Source organism: Suricata suricatta, chromosome 2 (assembly GCF_006229205.1).
Source record: "Suricata suricatta isolate VVHF042 chromosome 2, meerkat_22Aug2017_6uvM2_HiC, whole genome shotgun sequence".
Taxonomy (NCBI): domain Eukaryota; kingdom Metazoa; phylum Chordata; class Mammalia; order Carnivora; family Herpestidae; genus Suricata; species Suricata suricatta.
The window spans coordinates 78,415,451-78,434,168 of record NC_043701.1 but is presented as its reverse complement, the minus strand read 5'-3'; the positions used below and the strand labels follow the sequence as shown (position 1 = coordinate 78,434,168).

Genomic DNA, 18,718 nt, shown 5'->3' with positions numbered 1-18,718 from the left:
ATAGTTCTCTTTTTTTTCATTAAAAAAACTTTTTTTTAGTGTTTATTTATTTTTGAGAGAGACAGAAAGAGACAGGCAAAGGGGCAAAGGGAGAGGGAGACACAGAGTCTGAAGCAGGCTCCAGACTCCTAGCTGTCAGCACAGAGCTGGATGCGGGGCTTGAATCCATGAATCACAAGATCATAACTTGAGCTGAAGTTGGACGCTTAACCGACTGAGCCACCCAGGTGTCCCCTTTTTTTTTTTTAAGTTTATTTATTTATTTTGAGACAAACAAGAGTGCAAGAGGGGAGGGGCAGGGAGAGAAGGAGAGAATCCCAAGCAGGCTCCATGGAGCCCAATACAGGGCTTGATCTCAGGAACTGTGAGATCATGATGGGAGACAAAATCAAGAGTTGGATGCTTAACCAACTGAGTCACCCAGGTGCCCTGGAATAATGGTTTTCTTAAAGGGTTTCTATTATTGCTTCTGTAATAATTTTTTAATGCTCTATCACTGTGTCTTACTTCTTGTCTGACCTCTAGACCATGTTTCAACTTTTTTTTAAATGTTTTTTTATTTTTATTTTTGAGAGACAGAGACAGTGCGAGCAGCGGGGGGGAGGGGGGGGTGGTCAGAGAGACGAAGACACAGAATCTGAAGCAGGCTCCAGGCTCTGAGCTAGTTGTCAGCACAAAGCCCAACGCAGGGCTCGAACCCACAAACCGTGAGATCATGACCTGAGCCGAAGCTGGACGCCTAACCAACTGAGCCACCCAGGTGCCCCCATATTTTAACTCTTGATAGGCTCCATTATTCTGCATATTTCCACTATCATCTCATATTCAACTGAGCTCCCTCCAAAATAATATTCGGCTCTGCAGGAGCCTCAATTTCTTGCCATTAACATTCTTATTCTCCCAGTCACTAACATATGCATATACTTTCAGGTCTTTTTAAATCTTTTCTTTTATGCAACAAGTATTTATTGAGCAGTTGTTACTTGGCAGGTACTATTCTAAAACTTAGGCATATTGTGAAGAAAACAAATTAAGTCCCTGTCCCTATGGGGTTTGCCGGCAAGGAGGGGTAGGAGAGAAGAACTTCAATCCACTTAAATCCGTTTAATCTATTAAAAGAACTAAAATAGAAGAGTCAAAAAACAGAAATCAAGAATTAAAAACTCTTTTAATTCTCAAAGCTTGATATTAATGTATGTTCTAATGAAGGTTTTGGATTTTATTTACATCATGAGACAGTCCCCTTTTATTTACAAAGAAGTAAAAGAGGCTACTCTGTAAAATCTAAGGAAAATAAGCATTATAATTCTATTTGATACATGACTTTCCAGAAGATATAACTAAAAAGTTATATATCCCAACTAGGACACCTTGACTGCAAAGTCTAACAGTTTTGTTTTATTTTTGCTACATTAAGTAGTAACTATTTGTGAATATGGATTTAGTTTCTCATGAAGGAGGCAACGTGGTGTGGAATAAGGTAAATACAGAGCATCTGGGTTAAGAGTGATATGGAGCTGTTAAACTGTAAACTACCCCTCTTTTACCTTATTATTCTGCCTAAGAAGAGAGGAAAGTTATGCCTCCTATTGCAGGTACCATAAAGCTAAGGAAATGGTCTTATTCCACATAGAGGCTTTATTTACTTTTTGGCTGCTAGGTCCTTGACTAAGTATATTTACCCTTGTCTATCCATATACATTTCATGCATTAAGAATCTAGCCAAGCTGAGCCCAGGATATATACTGAAGCCAGAAGACAGGTACTCCAGATTAAATGAGGCATCATGAGAAAATAATGGCCATCAATTTGTTAGAAAGTCTACAAGGTTAAATACAGTGAAATATTTGAAGCTATATAAGACACAAATAATTGGAAGAGACTTGCTATTTTATTTAATGCTGATGAGCAAATGCTATTTATCTTTATTTTATATGATAGTGTTATGAAGAGTAATTTCATGGGGCACCTAGGTGGCTCAGTTGGTTGAGTGACCTTTTTTCTTTTTTCCCAAATAAAGGGGGAGAGAGAGAAAGACAGCACAAGTGAGTGAGGGGCAGAGAGAAAGGAAAAGAGAGAGAGGATCTCATAAGGGGCAGTCCCATTAAGGGCAAAGAGAGGGAGAGAAAGAGGGAGAAAGAGGGAGAAAGAGGGAGAGAGAGGGAGAGAGAGGGAGAGAAGGACTCATGCTATCCCAAGGCAGGGCTCATGCTCACCTGATGTGGGAGTGGAACTCACAAACTGTGATATCATGACCCAAACTGAGGTCAGATGCTTAATGAATGAGCCACTCAGATGCCCAAGTGTTGAGTGCTGGACTCTTAATTTCAGCTCAGGTCACAATCTCACAGTTCGTGGGATCGAGCCATGCACTGGGCTCCATGCTAACCATACTGAGCCTGCTTGGGATTCTCTTTCTCTCTCAAAATAAATAAATAAACATTTTTTAAAATTAAAAAAAATAAAAGACATTTAAAAATATTTATTCATAAAACCCCCATTACATATTAAACATTCTTAACATCCTAAAATGAAAAAAAAACTATATTAAAAAATTAAGTGAGAGGAAAGGAATGACATTGTTTTACATGTTTACAAATTTCTTTTAATGTCTAGTGAGCAGAAGACAAACTCTCATAGCATTCTATCTGTTGTGATATGTTGTTTTGGTTCAAACAATATTATTGTTTGTTTGAAACAATTCAGCCTTTATATAGTTAGAAAAGGGAATAGTATTCTAAAGTGGCTTTTCAGGTTAACTGTGAATATTAGTATTTGATACTATACCAAAAACTTAACAAGTGGCCACTTCTTAGATTACTTGCAATGTAAAACCTGAAATCATATCAATGACTTTTTGTACTCTGTTACATTAAAATCTATTGGTATACCTGGCACTTCGAATAAAACTTTTACCCATGAATAATTTTTAAAAATCATATCCTATCTTTTGAAAAAACTGATTCACTGAGTTATGCAGATCTTCTAGATGTCATCCTTTTACACCATACAATATTTTTTTTAAAAACCACATTGCCAATCTTATAATAAAAGGCCTTAAGTACGGGGAAGCTACCACGCTAAAGATAGTGATATAAGTTTTTTTAAATTTCCATATTCACTTGAAAGCTCAAATTTTATCATTTTTATCAGCTTTTCTTTGAACTGATAGGCTCACATAATTCATTTTCAAGAAAATGTGAGACAAGTATCCCAGTCTGTATAACCATCATTTTTGTTGCTGTGGTTAGTTTAAAATGGTGTTTCGTGAAAAAAGCTGTGGTTCAACCTGAACCTCAAACAGCAGTACAAGTGTTCTCACTCAAAGCTGTCATCATAGTTCAGTACGCAGAAGTGCTCCAGGCACGGTCCCATCTGCCCATGGAATATTAGGATGTGCACTGAAAGATGAAGATTAGTTAAAACTAATAATTTTTACTGCTTGATCAATGACACTTCTAAGGGAAACACTTGGCTTTTCTTTTCCTTTTTTAAAAAACCAGCAAGTAGCTAGCAGTAATGAATACAATGGTTGCTAGTAAGGTTGGGTGCCTCTGTTTTAATTCATCTACAGGCATCAGCAGCTTTAGCCTCCAGTTTTTGCGCTTTCACTGCAAACGTCAACACAGTGCATAGGGCAAATAACACCTTAGTACTAGTACAAAAATAGATTTGACCACATGTACCTCCTAAAAGTCTCAGAATATAGGAGTCCTCAGAACATACCTAAGGATCACTGCATTTGAAAACTTTCTTAATAGTGTTTTTTAATTTTAGACTATATACTTGTAAATTACACTACAGATGGTTAAAAACATTTTGCTACTTGTTTTTTATGTTAAAAATATACATATTATTTTAGTAATAATATTTAAATATATTTTATTTTAGTATTCCAAGCAAGTTTTAATTAATCAAGTAACAAGACTTGATACTAAATAGTATTGTAGTGTTCAATGTCAGGAAGCTAATGCAATACAACAGTTCTATAATCTCACTGAAAATATTTAACTTTAAAAAAAAGAAAGCTTTAATAGATTAAGCATTCAATAGCCAATCTATTGAGAATATTACTAAGCATCTAGCATTGTATTTACAATTTTTATAATGAAGTGGAGAAGATGAGTTTAATAATAAGATGGTGTAAAATCTAAATTGTAGGAATTTCAGAAAACAAAAATTGCTGCAGATCAGAGTAGTTGTAGATAAATAAATGAAAAGGGCAGAAACCAAGTCAGGACTTAAAGGAGACGGAGTTAGAGACGAAAGAAAACATCAGAGAATCGAGGAACAACAGGAATAAAGTGAAGGGGGTGGAATTTCTAAAGTACAACGAAGTCAATCAACCAGTCCTGATGAGGAAAGCATGCTAGAGAGTAAAGAAAAATCAGGGTGATTGGGTAGAATGCGGGCAGAGTCAAGAGACCTTGGGAAGCCAAACAGAATAATGCAAACAATAGATTATTGTTACAGTTTTGTCATGACAGAAAAATATTTTAAAAAGGATATATTTGAGCAAGATTAATCTGGACATGAGATTATGAGAGGAAAAGAGGTGTAATAAGAACATTTAGGAAGCAGATCATTTCAATATTGGGAGCACAGGTCGTAGAGTGAGCTAAGCTTGGGGCAATGGGAATAGAAGGAAGTGAATTCTAGAGATAAGACTTAGTGAACTTCCTATTAGAAGCAGGTTTGGTAAAGGAGAAGAGTAAGTCAAGGATGATTTGAAGATATTTAGGGTTACGGAGATAAGAAGTAAGAACATTACTGAGTACATACTGTATCCTAGGCAGCATGATAGATATATAACACATTAATTAAATTGTCCCACAAGCTGTATGTAATAGCTGTCTATTTTACAGAGAAGGGAACTAAAGCCCAGAGTGGTGAAATAACTTGCCCTGCTAATAAGCGGCTTAGGCAGCCCTGACACATAGGTTTATCTAACTGTACAGATAAGAGGCTATCATAGTGGTTTAAAAGCCTGAAGCCTACAGTCAGCTGCCTAAGCAATTAGTTCTGTCACTTACAAGCTGCTAGAGATCTGACAAGTTGCTTAATCTTCCTGTGCCTGTTTTCTCACCTCTAAAATGTAGACAGCAAACTACCTCACAGAGGTATAATCAGGATTAAAAGGAGATAATGCATGTAGACAATGTTTATAGTGCCTAGAAAACAGTAAGCCCTCAATATGTTTGCCAAAGTCACATCAGCACAATATATTAGTGTCATTAACCCAGTTTGGGAAGAAAAACCATAAAATTTTAAACAAGATGAGTTGGAGGTGGCTTCTAAGTAGGTATCTTTAGGGAAATGAAAACAAAAAATAAATGCAAAAAGGAGAGGTTACAGAAATATGAAGTCAAGAAATACTTATTTTTTAGAGGTTACAGAGATATCTACTTGAAAAAGTCATGGGTACAGATGACTTAATTTATGTAATTTTTCTCATTCACAATTCCTGATCATAAAAATATTTTCTTTTCTTTTTTTCCTTTTTAAGAAAGAGGGGGTGCAAGTGAGCAAGGAGTAGAGACAGAGGAGGAGAGAGAACCTCACGCACTATCAGTGTGGATGGAGCCCAAAGCGGGGCTTGAGTTCACTCTCTGCCAGACTTGAGCTCACCCTATGTGGAACTCAGACTCAGGAACCATGAGATTATGACCTGACCTGAAGTCAGAATCACCCAGGAACCCCATAAAAATATTTTTATGTGATTTTATAAAACTGTTCTTTACTTTGTATAAGATACTATGCTAGATGCTAAAAGTACAAAGAAGGAAAATAGGTAAAAAAAATTTGTAGATCGAGAGAAGAGAAACAAAATTATAAATTATACCAAATAACACAAACCAAAAAAAAAAGCCCCATAAGTTAAAAAAGACAATGGTTCTCTTGGGTTGTAACAGGCTAAGAAGATAGATAAAGCCTGCACAGGACCTTAGAGGAAGGGTAAGACTTAAATAAGAAAGAGAAAGCTGAAAGGAGTAAGGAAGGGGATCTGGCAGGAGTGGCCTGCACAGGGCAAACAGCGCACTTGCCATGTTTCAGAGAAACCAAAAGGAACAGATTAATCTGAACAACAATTTGCATTAAAAGATATATTTAAAAGGTTGAAAGCTTTTTAAAATAAAATTCTAAAGAGCTTTGAATACTGCTTTACAAACTGTATTTCACTGTGTAAGCAAAGAAGTGTCTATTTAGTCTTCCAGCATCAGGCTTCTCTAGCTGCATATCTACTGCTAAAAACACTATATTTGTTTTAGAACTGCTGACCTCTGTGTCTTTCATTTTATAAGCTAGCACATATAAAATTTCATTCTCATGAATCTTCATATAAATGTTTTCTGTCACTAATGCTTTCTTGTTGAAGAGATTTTAAGTTTCTTAGTATTTTTGGTTTTAAGGAAATGTTTTGCTATTAGAAGTCTTTTCAAGTAACTGAACCCCATTAAATGAAAGGAAACTCAAATCCAATCATGACTAGATAAGGCAAATGCATCTGTTTTGTCATCTTAAACTAGCTAATCAGAGCTTATAACTTTGCTGTAGGCACTATTTTTTTGACAGCTGATAAGTAGTTTTCTAGAATTGAAATGCTATAAATTAAACACTAAAATATGATCAAGATATCATACTATGAAATACACTGTGGATCAAAATTATTTACAGCCACAAAAATATGTGAACCAACCTCACTATTAAAAATTCTGGTCTAATTTAGGCATAATAAAAAAAAATCATAGTAACTTAAGCATTATCAGTTTTAGAAAGTTTAATTTACTAGAGTAGCATCAAACATGCACATATGCACATATATATTTTCAAAGATCAAGCATTTTTTTCCTTTCACTAATTTATTATTAATTGGTTTACAATATTACTTACCCAAGTATTCTATTCATTCCATGTCTAGCAGCATAGTGTAATGGAGTATTGTGCTGGTAGGGCTCTCCATAAGATGTATTTGGATCAAGGGATTCTTTTAGCTGAGGGTTGTTTTCATATATTTGGCAGGCCAGGTTTTCATCACCATTGATGAGTGCTTTACGGAATTTGGTGGTTGTATTTCCCATGTTTTCTTTTGGTTTTTTTGACAGGCAGTGGCACTTTTTTCCTTCCCCCTTCAGCCACTTCTTGAATGTTTCTGCAACATGTTTCACATTCTAATGGAAGAAAAAATTATCGAATTAGATTGTAAAACAACAATTATAAAGCAGTATCCTAAAGAAACAATAATATAATTGGGAGCATTAATAAAACCTATGAAGCATATACAAGGGAGCAAACTATATTTCACCAAATTCATCTTCATAGTAAAAAAAAAATCTCAAATTTTTAACATTGCCCAAATTAACTCCTTGTTAAACTGTAACATTTATCCACACAAAAACTTTAAGGTTTCCAGGCGGCATTTTGTACTATGGAAGTATCTACATACATGAGCCTTTCAATTTTCCTCTTCACATGGGCAGGAAATAACTTGACTGAATTTTATGATTGCATACACTTAAATCTCTGTATAAATTATGTATAAGATGACTCAGACAGGTTTTGGGAGAGTAAAAAATGTATAAAATTTTGCTCATATATGAACTTCAGAATAGGTGTTATTTAAAAAAACTCACAGTCCTTGGCTAGCATGCTCAATAAATGCGAGTTTTGCTTCATTCCAACAAATCTTCCTTCCTTCCTTCTTTTCTTTCAATTATTCATTCATTGATTCACTCATTCATTCATTCATTTAGAGAATCCCAAGCAGGCTCCAAGCTATCAGAACAGAGCCTGATGCAGGGCTTGAACACACAATCTGTGAGATCATGACCTGACCCGAAATCAAGAGTTAGACGCCTAATGGACTGAGCCATCCAGGCACCCCCGCCATCAAATGTTTCTGAATCTATTCTTGAACTCTGATCAAAATGAGTGATCAAGAAAATAGTGTATGTGAAGGCAGGTATGAAATAAAAGGACCAGTCAAAGAACTATCAATAAGGATGGAGTTGAGGGTCTCTAGTGTTGAACTAACAGAAGATAAAAATGAAAACAGGTTAGGGCCAAGTAAGAACTTACACCTTAATCTGTAAAGAATGGGTACTTAAAGGCTTTTATGCATGACAGTGATATAATTATTTTATGCTTTAGAAAATTAACCACTGGGACAGGGTAGAAGTTAGATTGTAGGGAGGAAAAGTTAGAGGCAGAATACAAGAGTCCATCATGTTACCCAATTAACTTAGTAAGTAACAGACTGGACATTAAAACATAACTTTAAAAAAAATTGAAAATAAATGTACTTGTTCAATACAAGTTTAGTTTGTACAGGGTAGCAGCAGTTTCAACATAATATAAATGAACACACTAAAGAACAAATGAGTTGTTTTTTAAAGTTTCCTATAAAACAGAGGCTCTCTACCTTGGCTGTACATTGAATAACATGGAGAACTTCAAGGTCCCAAGAGTCAAGCTAAACTCCAGACTAATTAAATCAGCTTCTAGAGGGTATCACAAAGGCACTCGTATTTGGCTTCCTTGGGTGATTTCAAAGTGCACACACTACTATAAAAAAAACTCCTAACTCCCTCTAGGCAAATGGTTTTACCTGAGAATGGAGATGAAGGTAAACAGGCAGGGTAAGACATCTGTTAATCCTATTTTATTAAATTTTTTTTACTGTTTTTTATTTATTTTTGAGAGACAGAGAGAGACAGTGCAAGCAGGGGAGGGTCATAGAGAGAGGGAGACACAGAATTTGAAGCAGGCTCCAGGCTCTGAACGCACGAACCGTGAGATCATGACCTGAGCTGAAGCCGAAGCTCAACCAACTGAGCCACCCAGGCACCCCTGTTAATCCAATTTTAGAGACAGGTGTTAACTACTGACTATAGCAGCATTGGCGCACGTCTATACTTAATGAGGTCACCATTTGAGTCTTTTAAAGGCTCTTTGTCATTGACATTTTTACTTTAAATATGCAAATACATATGTATATTAGAATGAGTAAAGAAAACCAAAAGATAACTGGAATATAACCACTGTAAGCATTTTGATAATTACCTTATTTATAAAGCATGTAAATATGTAGTTGATACATAATACATACATTATAAATATTTATATACATAAATTGGATGACACTACATAATTAAAAATTTTTATTTAATTTTCCAGAGGGTTGATGAATCTTTAGATTAATGTACTAATCCTTTATAATTTCATCTAGAATAAGGAAAATCCCTCCCACTAACACTCTTCTACTTACCACAATATACTACAGACACTTTTGGGATTTTTCAGGGACACCCAGTATTTTTTTTTCTTTTGTTTTTCATAGAATCTAGGAGCCATGTATTTATTCTCAGTGAAATAATTTGTGTTTTGTTGTATAGCTTTAACCACTTCAAGGATTTATTATTTTAAATGAGAACTCCATTCAGTTTGCTGTGTATTTCAACCTATAACCAAACATAAAATACATCATGTAAATTTTAAAGTGACTTACATAAGGATTTGAAAACATACAGTTGTTTGGTATTATCTTTCTTCCCTGTTAGAATGTAGCTCAAATTATAAATATTTTTGGTGTTTTGGATTAGATTAATAAACAACACATTTTCTTTGATTTACGTTATACTTTAGCAAATGTTCTATAAGAAAAATAAATTCTAGGAGCACCTGGGTGGCTCAGTCGGTTAGGCTTCAGGCTTTGGCTCAGGTCATGATCTCACGGTTTGTGGGTTTGAGCCCCGCGTCGGGCTCTGTGCTGACTGCTAGCTCAGAGCCTGGAGCCTGTTTCAGGTTTTGTGTCTCCCTCTCTCTCTGACCCTCCCCTGCTCGTGCTGTCTTTCTCTGTCTCTCAAATATAAATAAAAAACAGAAAAAAAAAAAGTAAAGTAAATTCTATCCAAGATGTGAATAAAAGAAGTACCTAAGAAAGCAATGCTATCTTGGAATATTTATTTGAAGTAACAAGATACTTTAAAAAAATCAATAATTCTCTAAATGTGCATTGAACATTACTGTCACTCATGGTGAAAAGCATAATGGTATCTCTAAATCTTTTTGTGGTTCTCAGTTATTTTAAAGTCTGTTTCACTTTTTAAATTTGAGTTCAATAAGCCTGAAAGTCAGCAGGAAATGCATCACTTAAAAGTCATAGGTCTATCAGCTCAGATTATTCTCACATCTTATCTAGAAATTTGCCAGATGTGTCCTTTAACCTTTTCATCGCTGCAACTAGTATAACCTGAAGTGCCTGTGCCCTCTGAATCAAATTCTTAAATAATGCCCCCAATTGCAAGATAAATTTATGTATAGTTTCATGAGGCAAGTGACTGACTAACCAAAGAGGTGAAAATAATTCCTTATTTGGGGGTTTTAAGTTTTATAAGAAAATCTATACAAAGTTTCAGCTGTCAGTGAAAAAATACTGCATCTGGTAAGTATTTAATGAAAATAGTAAGAAAAATATAGACTATCACTGGACTCTAGCAAGCTTTCCCTAATTTCTGATTAACTTATTATGAAAGGCTCTATAACTCTTGCTTTAAATCTCTCTCAACTTCTGTTTTCATAGGTTAATTATCTGCAACAAAAATTCAAGGGCACTTAAATTAATAAATGATTCCCAGAAATCTTTTAAATAATATGAAATTCTTGAGAAATAACTTGCTCTTATCTGTTTCCACAGAAGTAAATTATTAAAAAATTTTTTTTAATATTTATCTATTTTTGAGAAAGACACAGTGTGAGTGGGGGAGGGATAAAGTGACAGGGAGACACAGAATCCAAAGCAGGATTCAGGCTCCAAGCTGTCAGTACAGAGCCCGACACAGGGGTCGAACCCATGAACTGTGAGATTAAAGCCAAAGTCAGACGCTTAAGTGACTGAGCCACCCATGTGCCCCAGAAGTAAATAATTTTTAAAGTCATAATTATGAATTGAAGTTATTGACCTAAATGAAAATAATCGGCTTCCATTCTTCATTTACCTCAAGAAAACCCATTATAAACATACACACACAAACACATTCATTCACCATCTACCCCCAATTCATCATTTAACTGTCTGCACTATTGATAAGAATAACAATTATAATTGAAGAAGAAAACCAAAACGGGAGGCATCACAGTACCAGACGTTAGCCTCTACTACAAAGCTGTCATCAAGACAGTATAGTATTGGCACAAAAACAGACACACAAACCAGTGGAATAGAATAGAGAACCCAGAACTGGGCCCACAAATGTACAGCCAATTAATCTTTGACAAAGCAGGAAAGAGTATCCGATGGAAAAAAGACTGCCTCTTTAGCAGGTGGTGCGGGGAGAACTGGACAGCAACATGCAGAAGAATGAAACTAGACCACTTTCTTATACCATACACAAAAATAAACTCAAAATGGATGGAGGAGCTGAATGTGAGACAGGAAACCATCAAAACCCTCGAAGAGAAAGTAGGAAACAGCCTCCTTGACCTCAACTGCAGCAATTTCCTACTCGACACATCCCCAAAGGCAAGGGAAATAAAAGCAAAAATGAACTATTGGGTCCTTATCAAGATAAAAAGCTTCTGCACTGCAAAGGAAACAATCAAGAAAACTAATAGGCAATCAACAGAATGGGAAAAGATAGTTGCAAATGACATATCAGATAAAGGGCTAGTATCCAAAATCTATAAGGAACTCACTAAACTCCACACCCGAAAAATGAATAATCCAGTGAAGAAATGGGCAGAAGACATGAACAGACACTTCTCCAAAGAGGACATCCAGATGGCCTACAGGCACATGAAATGATGCTCAGCATCACTCATCATCAGGGAAATACAAATCAATACCACACTGAGATATCTCCTCACACCAGTCAGAGTGGCGAAAATGAACAAATCAGGAGACTATAGATGCTGGTGAGGGTGTGGAGAGACGGGCATCTTCCTACACTGTTGGTGGGAATGTAAACTGGTACACCTGCTCTGGAAAACAGTGTGGAGTTTCCTCCAAAAACTATCAGTAGAACTCCCCTATAACCCAGCAATAGTACTGCTAGGGATTTACCCAAGGGATACAGAATTGCTGATGCATAGGGGCACATGTACCCCAATGTTCATAGTGGTGCTTTCTACAACAGCCAAATCATAGAAAGAGCCTAAATATCCATCACCTGATGATGGATCAAGAAGATGTGGTGTGTATACACACACACACACACACACACACACACACACACACAATGGAGTATTACGTGGCAATGAGAAAGAATGAAATCTGGCCATTTGTAGCAAAGCGGATGGACCTTGAGGGTGTCATGCTAAGCAAAATAAGTCAGGCGGAGAAGGGCAGATACCATATGTTTGCACTCATAGGTTTAACAGGAGAACAGAAGAAACCTAATGGAGGACCAGGGGGAGAGGAAGGGGGAAAGAGAGTTGGGGAGAAAGAGGGACGCAAATCATGAGAGACTCTTGAATACTAAAAACAAACTGAGGGCTGAAGGGGGAGGCGAGGGTGGTCATGGAGGGGGGTTCTTGTTGGGAAACCAATTTGACAATAAACTATTAAAAAAATAACAATTGTAAATCTACAACTAAATGTCTCTTCAGCCAGAATAGAAACAAATAGTTCATTCAAACAGTAAATCCCAACCTCACTCCACTCTAGGCTGAAGTCAGAGAGATGTACCTCAAAGAAGATGATTCCAGAAAGCTCTACATCCAGAGAAATGGATTGTCACTGCAGTAATATTTACAGAAAAGGAGAGGATGGTTTAAAAACAGACTGTAAGAGAACTTTCAAAGGATAAGGTAAAAAAGAAAAAAAAAAAAAAGAAATAAGGATAGGAGAAAAAAAGCCAGGAAAAGTCAGTATACTATAGCAGACAAAAACCATGTGGACAAATAATATTTTAAACATCAACTCTGTTCATTCACTAATTCAACAAGCACTATTAATCTCTAGTTATTTTCATTTGTCACTATGCATCAGTCACCTAGAGAGGTGATTTCAACTGGTCTATGGGGCACAAGGCCAGAATGAGAATTTTTAAAGCTTCCTAGTTGATCAAAACCTGTAGCTCAGAGCTGAGGACCATGGATTCATTTTGAAATTGTGCCAAACCAAAGGTACTGGAAAGCAGTGTGATGGCATGGAAAAGTGTAGGAGTTAGAAAGACCTGTGTTCAAATTCTATTTTTATATTACCAACTAACTTAACTTTTGAGTTGTTTCTTCAACTGTAAACCAGCAGTATTAGTATCTACTTTCTTCAGCCAACTTAAATAAATGAACAAAGATAAGCATCATTGTACCTATGGAATTTATATTCTGGTGGGAGTAGAGAGACAAACACTATAAAGCTTTGATTTTTCATTACAGGTTTTGAGCTACAACTTTCACAGGGCTTAGCATTTTTAGAAAAATGCAGTCATGGTTTATCCATGTTGACACATTAATTAACAGTTCAATTATTTTTCTTGCTGAGCAGTGTTCCATTGCATGGATGTACTAGTGTTTAGTCACATATTAAAGGACATGTTGGTTGTTTCCAGTTTTTAGCAAGTGTTAATAAAATTATCAGAACCTTCACATACAAGTTTTTGTGTGTGTGAATGTGTGCCTTAATGTTTCTTGGGCAAATATCCAGGAATGGAATTGCTGGGAAATGTGCTAAGTCATTTGTTTAACTTCACAAGAAACCACTAAACTGTTTTCCAGAGTACATGTACCAATTTGTTCCTATCAGCCATGTTTGAAAGTTACAGTTGGCTCTGTATCTCAGTCAGCATCTGGAATTATCAGTAGGATTTTGTGGGGTTTTTTGGTAGCCATTCTAATGGATGTATTGTGGTACCTCACAATGGTTTTCATTTCCATTTTCCTAATGATTAATGATATAGAACATGCTTTGATACACTTACTTGCCACAACTATACCTTGACTGTATATCTAAAATGTCTGTTTAGATCTTTTGACAATTTTTAAGAAGGATTACTGTTGAATTTAAGTTCCTTATATAGTCTGTAAAAAATAAGTCCTCTGTTAGAAATGTGGTTTGCAAATATTTCTTCTAGGCAGTAACTTCCCTATAGCAGTGTTTATAGGCCAAAAGTTTTAAATTTTGATGAAGTCAAATTTATTATTTTTTTCCTTTTATGGATGGTGCTCTTGAAGTCATATATAAAACTCTGCCTAACTCAGGTCACAATATTTTCTTTTAGGAGTTCTTTAATTTTACATTTACTTTTAAGTCCATGATCATTGTGAATTCATTTCTATATAAGGTTGAGGTATGGGCGGAGATTCATTATGTTTTATGTATGAACAACCAACAGTTTCAGCCTCGCTTATTAAAAAGTGTCCTTTCTCCACTGAATTAGTTGCCTTTTTACCTTTACCAAAAACCAAATGACTTGCAAAGTGAGTTCAACAATACATTAAAAGGATCATATACCACTATGATTCAGTGGGATTTACTAAAGACATGCAATGGTGGTTCTGAGTAAATGGGAAATGCAATGGTACAACATCTGCCAGTCTGTAGGATACACATTAACAAAAGGAAAGATAAGAATTTTATGATATCTCAATAGATGTATGAAAAGTATCTGATAAAATTCAACATCTGTTCATGATAAGAAAGCTCAACAAAGTGGGTAAAGAGGGAACATACTTCAACGTAAGGCCACATACGAAACACCTACAGCTAAATCATTCTCAGTGATTAAAAGCCAAAAACTTTTCCTCTAGATTGAGTAACAAGACAAGGATGTATACTCTTGGCTACCTTTACTTAACATTGTATTGGAAGTCCCAGCCAAAGCAATTAGGGATGAAAAAGAAATAAAAGGCATCCAAATCAAAAAGAAAGGAGTATGTCGCAAAAACAGACACTCAGATCAATGGAACAGAATAGAGAACCCAAAAAATGGACCCACAAATGTATGGCCAACTCATCTTTGACAAAGTAGGAAAGAATATTCAATGGAATAAAGACAGTCTCTTCAGCAAGTGGTGCTGAGAAAACTGGACAGCAACATGCAGAAAAATGAACCTGGACTACTTTCCTACACCAAACACAAAAATAAATTAAAAATGGATGAAAGACCTAAATGTAAGACAGAAAGCTGTCAAAATCCTTGAGGAGGAAGTAGGCAAAAACCTCTTTGACCTCAGCCACAGCCACTTCTTACTCAACATGTGTCTGGAGGCAAGGGAAACAAAAGCAAAAAGGAACTAGTGGGACCTCCTCAAGATAAAAAGCTTCTGCACAAGGAAACAACTGTGCAGAAGGAAATAATCAGTTAAACTAAAAGGCAATTGATGGAATGGGAGAAGATATTTGATAAAAGGTTAGTATCCAAAATCTCAAAGAACTTATCAAACTCAACACCCAAAAGGAAATAATCCAGTGAAGAAATGGGCAAAAGACATGAAAGACACTTCTCCAAAGAAGACATCCAGATGTCCAACTGACATATGAAAAAATGCCCAACATCACTCATCATCAGGGAAATACAAATCAACACCATAAGGAGATACCACCTCACACCCGTCAGAATGGCTAACATTAACAGCTCAGGCAACAACAGACATTGGCAAGGATATGGAGAAAGAGGATCTCTTTTGCACTGCGGGTGGGAATGCAAACTGGTGCAGCCACTCTGGAAAACAGTATGGAGGTTCCTCAAAAAACTATCAATAGAACTCCCCTGTGACCCAGCAATTGCACTACTTAGGTATTAACCTAAGGGATACAGGTATCCCGTTTCAAAGGGACACATGCACCCTAATGTTTATAGCAGCACTATCAATAATAGCCAAAGTATGGAAAGAGACCAGATGTCCATTGATGGATAAATGTATAAAGAAGATGTGGTCTATATATACAATGGAGTATTGCTCAGCAATCAGAAAGAATGAAATCTTGCCATTTGCAACTACATGAATGGAACTACAGGGTATTATGTGAAGCAAAATTAGTCAGAGAAAGACAAATATCATATGACTTTACTCATGAAGACTTTAAGATACAAAACAGATGAACATATGGAAGGGAACCAAAAATAATATAAAAACAGGGAGGGGGACAAAACATAAGAGACTTTTAAATATGGAGAACAAAAGGTTACTGTTGGGGATATGGGGGGGGGCCCTAAATGGGTAAGGGACATTAAGGAATCTACTCCTTAAATCACTCTTGCACTATATGCTAACTAACTTGGATATAAATTTTTAAAATAAATTATATGATAAAATAAAATTACTTTTCAAAAGCATTTAAATTTTAAAATAAAAAAGAAAGGAGTAAAATTGTAACTACTTGCAGATGATTTGATACTATATATAGAAAACCCTAAAGACTGCCTCAAACTTTTAGAATAAATGAATTCAGTAAAACAGCAGAATTCAAAATCAATATACAAAAATCCGTTCTGTTTCTATACATTAATAAATGAACTATCAGAAATGAACTATAAGAAAACAATTCCATTCACAATTAAATAAAAAAGAATAAAATACCTAGGAATAAATTTAACCAAGGAAGTAAAAGACCTATTCACTGAAAATTATAAGACACTGATGAAAGAAATTGAAGAGGACATAAATAAATGGAAATATATTCTGTGGTCATGCATAGGAATTAATATTGTTAAAATGTCAACTCTACCCAAAGCAATAATCTACAGATTCAATGCAGTCTCTATCAAAATTTCAGTGACATTTTTCACAGAAATAGAACAATCCTAGATGTTGTATGGAACCACAAAAGACCCCAAATAGTAAGACCATCTTGAGAAAAAAGGACAAAACTGGAGGCATCAGATGTCTTGATTTCAAACTATATTACAAAGCTACAGTAATCAAAACATTAAAAACAGATGCTGGATGCTCAACTAACTGAGCCACCCACATGCCCCTGAAAGAGGTTTTAAGCTAGCAGACCTAGAATCTTGGCAGTTTCTTAATGACAACATCCATTTTGTCATGAAGCAAGTAATACTCATTTCTGAGGGCCCTTGTAAATATTAAATGTAATAATGTTTGTAACATTCTACAGCTCATAATAATTGATGCAACATATCTTCTATTTCACTAAAGACTATAATGTATACCAATACAAGAAATAACTTTTATTTCTCTATATGAAGAAAATTTGTAGTATTAAATTTTTATCAATTAAATTCATAAAATCACAGAAATAGAAAGGGCTACATTTAAGTGCTATCAATGTATATTCCCAAGACTTAACCATAAAAGCTTTAACGGCTTGTAAGTAAATAACTGCCTTCCACATTAGACAACCTAAAAAGCCTATCCTGAAATTGACCATAAGATGATCATTGAAATCTGTATGAAATGTATCTGGTACTCTTTCATACTTCATATGGATTTTAGAAAATCATGGGCATTTACTGAGATACAAGCTGCCCCAAAAGACAATGCCAAGAAAACATGATTAAAAATTAACATGACTTAAGGTTCACTTTTCCCCACCTTGTATTCTTTTAAGAAGTGGGATGTCAAAGATTGGAGAACTGCCGTTTTTTTTAAAAGTCCCATCCATATTTTAGTAACCAGTAACAATAACAATAGAAAGTACTGCAGTAAAATGCAACTGGCATAGTCCCTTAGGAAAATGACTTGAGATAAAAAGGCTGAATCTGATTGACCAAATGGCAATAAAGTAGGCCTTCACAATGTGATGTCTAGCTAGGGAGCCTCTACTGAGGAATCTTTCACCCTCCTGTAAGGCTCCTCACTGCAGCAGCTGAGGTATATGCACTCTCGACTCCCCAGCATATATCCCTTGATCGTAATTCTATTACTGTAACAGATTCAAAAAATTTAAGCTATATTATGTTTTATTACAAACAAAAATTCTATTTGAGTACAATCATTAATTAACATAACTGATGGTACAATTTAAATGTCATAAATGTACTACTGAAATGTTAAACTTATATTCACTAAAAATAAAACAAAAAATAAAAAAAGCAATTTAGGCTTGCCATCACAATAAAATGGAAATGTTCTATGAGTACTGATTTTTAATGAATTATAATGTATAGAATCATAGGTATAGAATGGACAGCCAACAATTTATCTGTCTTCCTCATTAGATTATGGGAAAACTAGTTTATTGTTCTTGTCTAAGTCTAATGTTTCAGTAAGATTGAAATGTATATTACTGAATGCACACTCAATTCAAATTCACCTCTAAGAAATGCATGGGGTGGTACAGGTGTCAGGAAACATTTTCTTTTCAGTTTCTTAGCCTTTTATTTAGAGATAACTGTAGATTCACATGCAGTAACAAGTGCTTTTAAAAAGCACTTATTAGCACATTGCCTGGCACACAGAAACCCACCCACGAAGTGGTAGCTATTTGATAATTAGAAAAAAGGAAGAGGGCATTCAAGATGGGCCTTGAGGAAGAGCTTCTCTACAGAATACTTGAGGTGTATACGTATCAAGCTTAAATGATCTAACAATGACCCTAGCAAACAGGGAAGAAAAGGGAGGGTGAACCAGAATGGTGCCAATCCTGGCCTAGCTATTAACTTGCTATGTGCCCCTGGCTATCAGTCAGCCTCATTTTCTCACTGACCAAATGGATCGTAGGGCCCTGTATGTTCTGGTCTCAGCTGTCTCCTCTCTTACCTTATCTCCTGCTTTTTTCCCCTTAGAGTGTTGCTCTAGTCACACTGTCTGCCTTCTA

The 18,718-nt window shown here is 35.6% G+C and overlaps 1 protein-coding gene across 9 annotated transcripts in view; it reads right to left on the bottom strand.

Moving 5' to 3' along the window:
• ANKIB1 (ankyrin repeat and IBR domain containing 1) overlaps positions 1-18,718 on the bottom strand; it is a 130,127-nt gene that overhangs the window by 80,299 nt on the left and 31,110 nt on the right. For 7 of the 9 annotated variants that reach the window (XM_029928886.1, XM_029928878.1, XM_029928874.1 and 4 more), the window contains exon 2: positions 6,892-7,169. In XM_029928886.1, coding sequence (XP_029784746.1) covers positions 6,892-7,079 — 188 coding nt within the window. In that variant the 5' untranslated portion in view covers positions 7,080-7,169. Of the gene's footprint in view, positions 1-6,891; positions 7,170-9,265; positions 9,445-9,678; positions 9,698-18,718 lie in introns of those variants that run through there. The other 2 variants (XM_029928855.1, XM_029928835.1) reach the window with 2 other exon arrangements.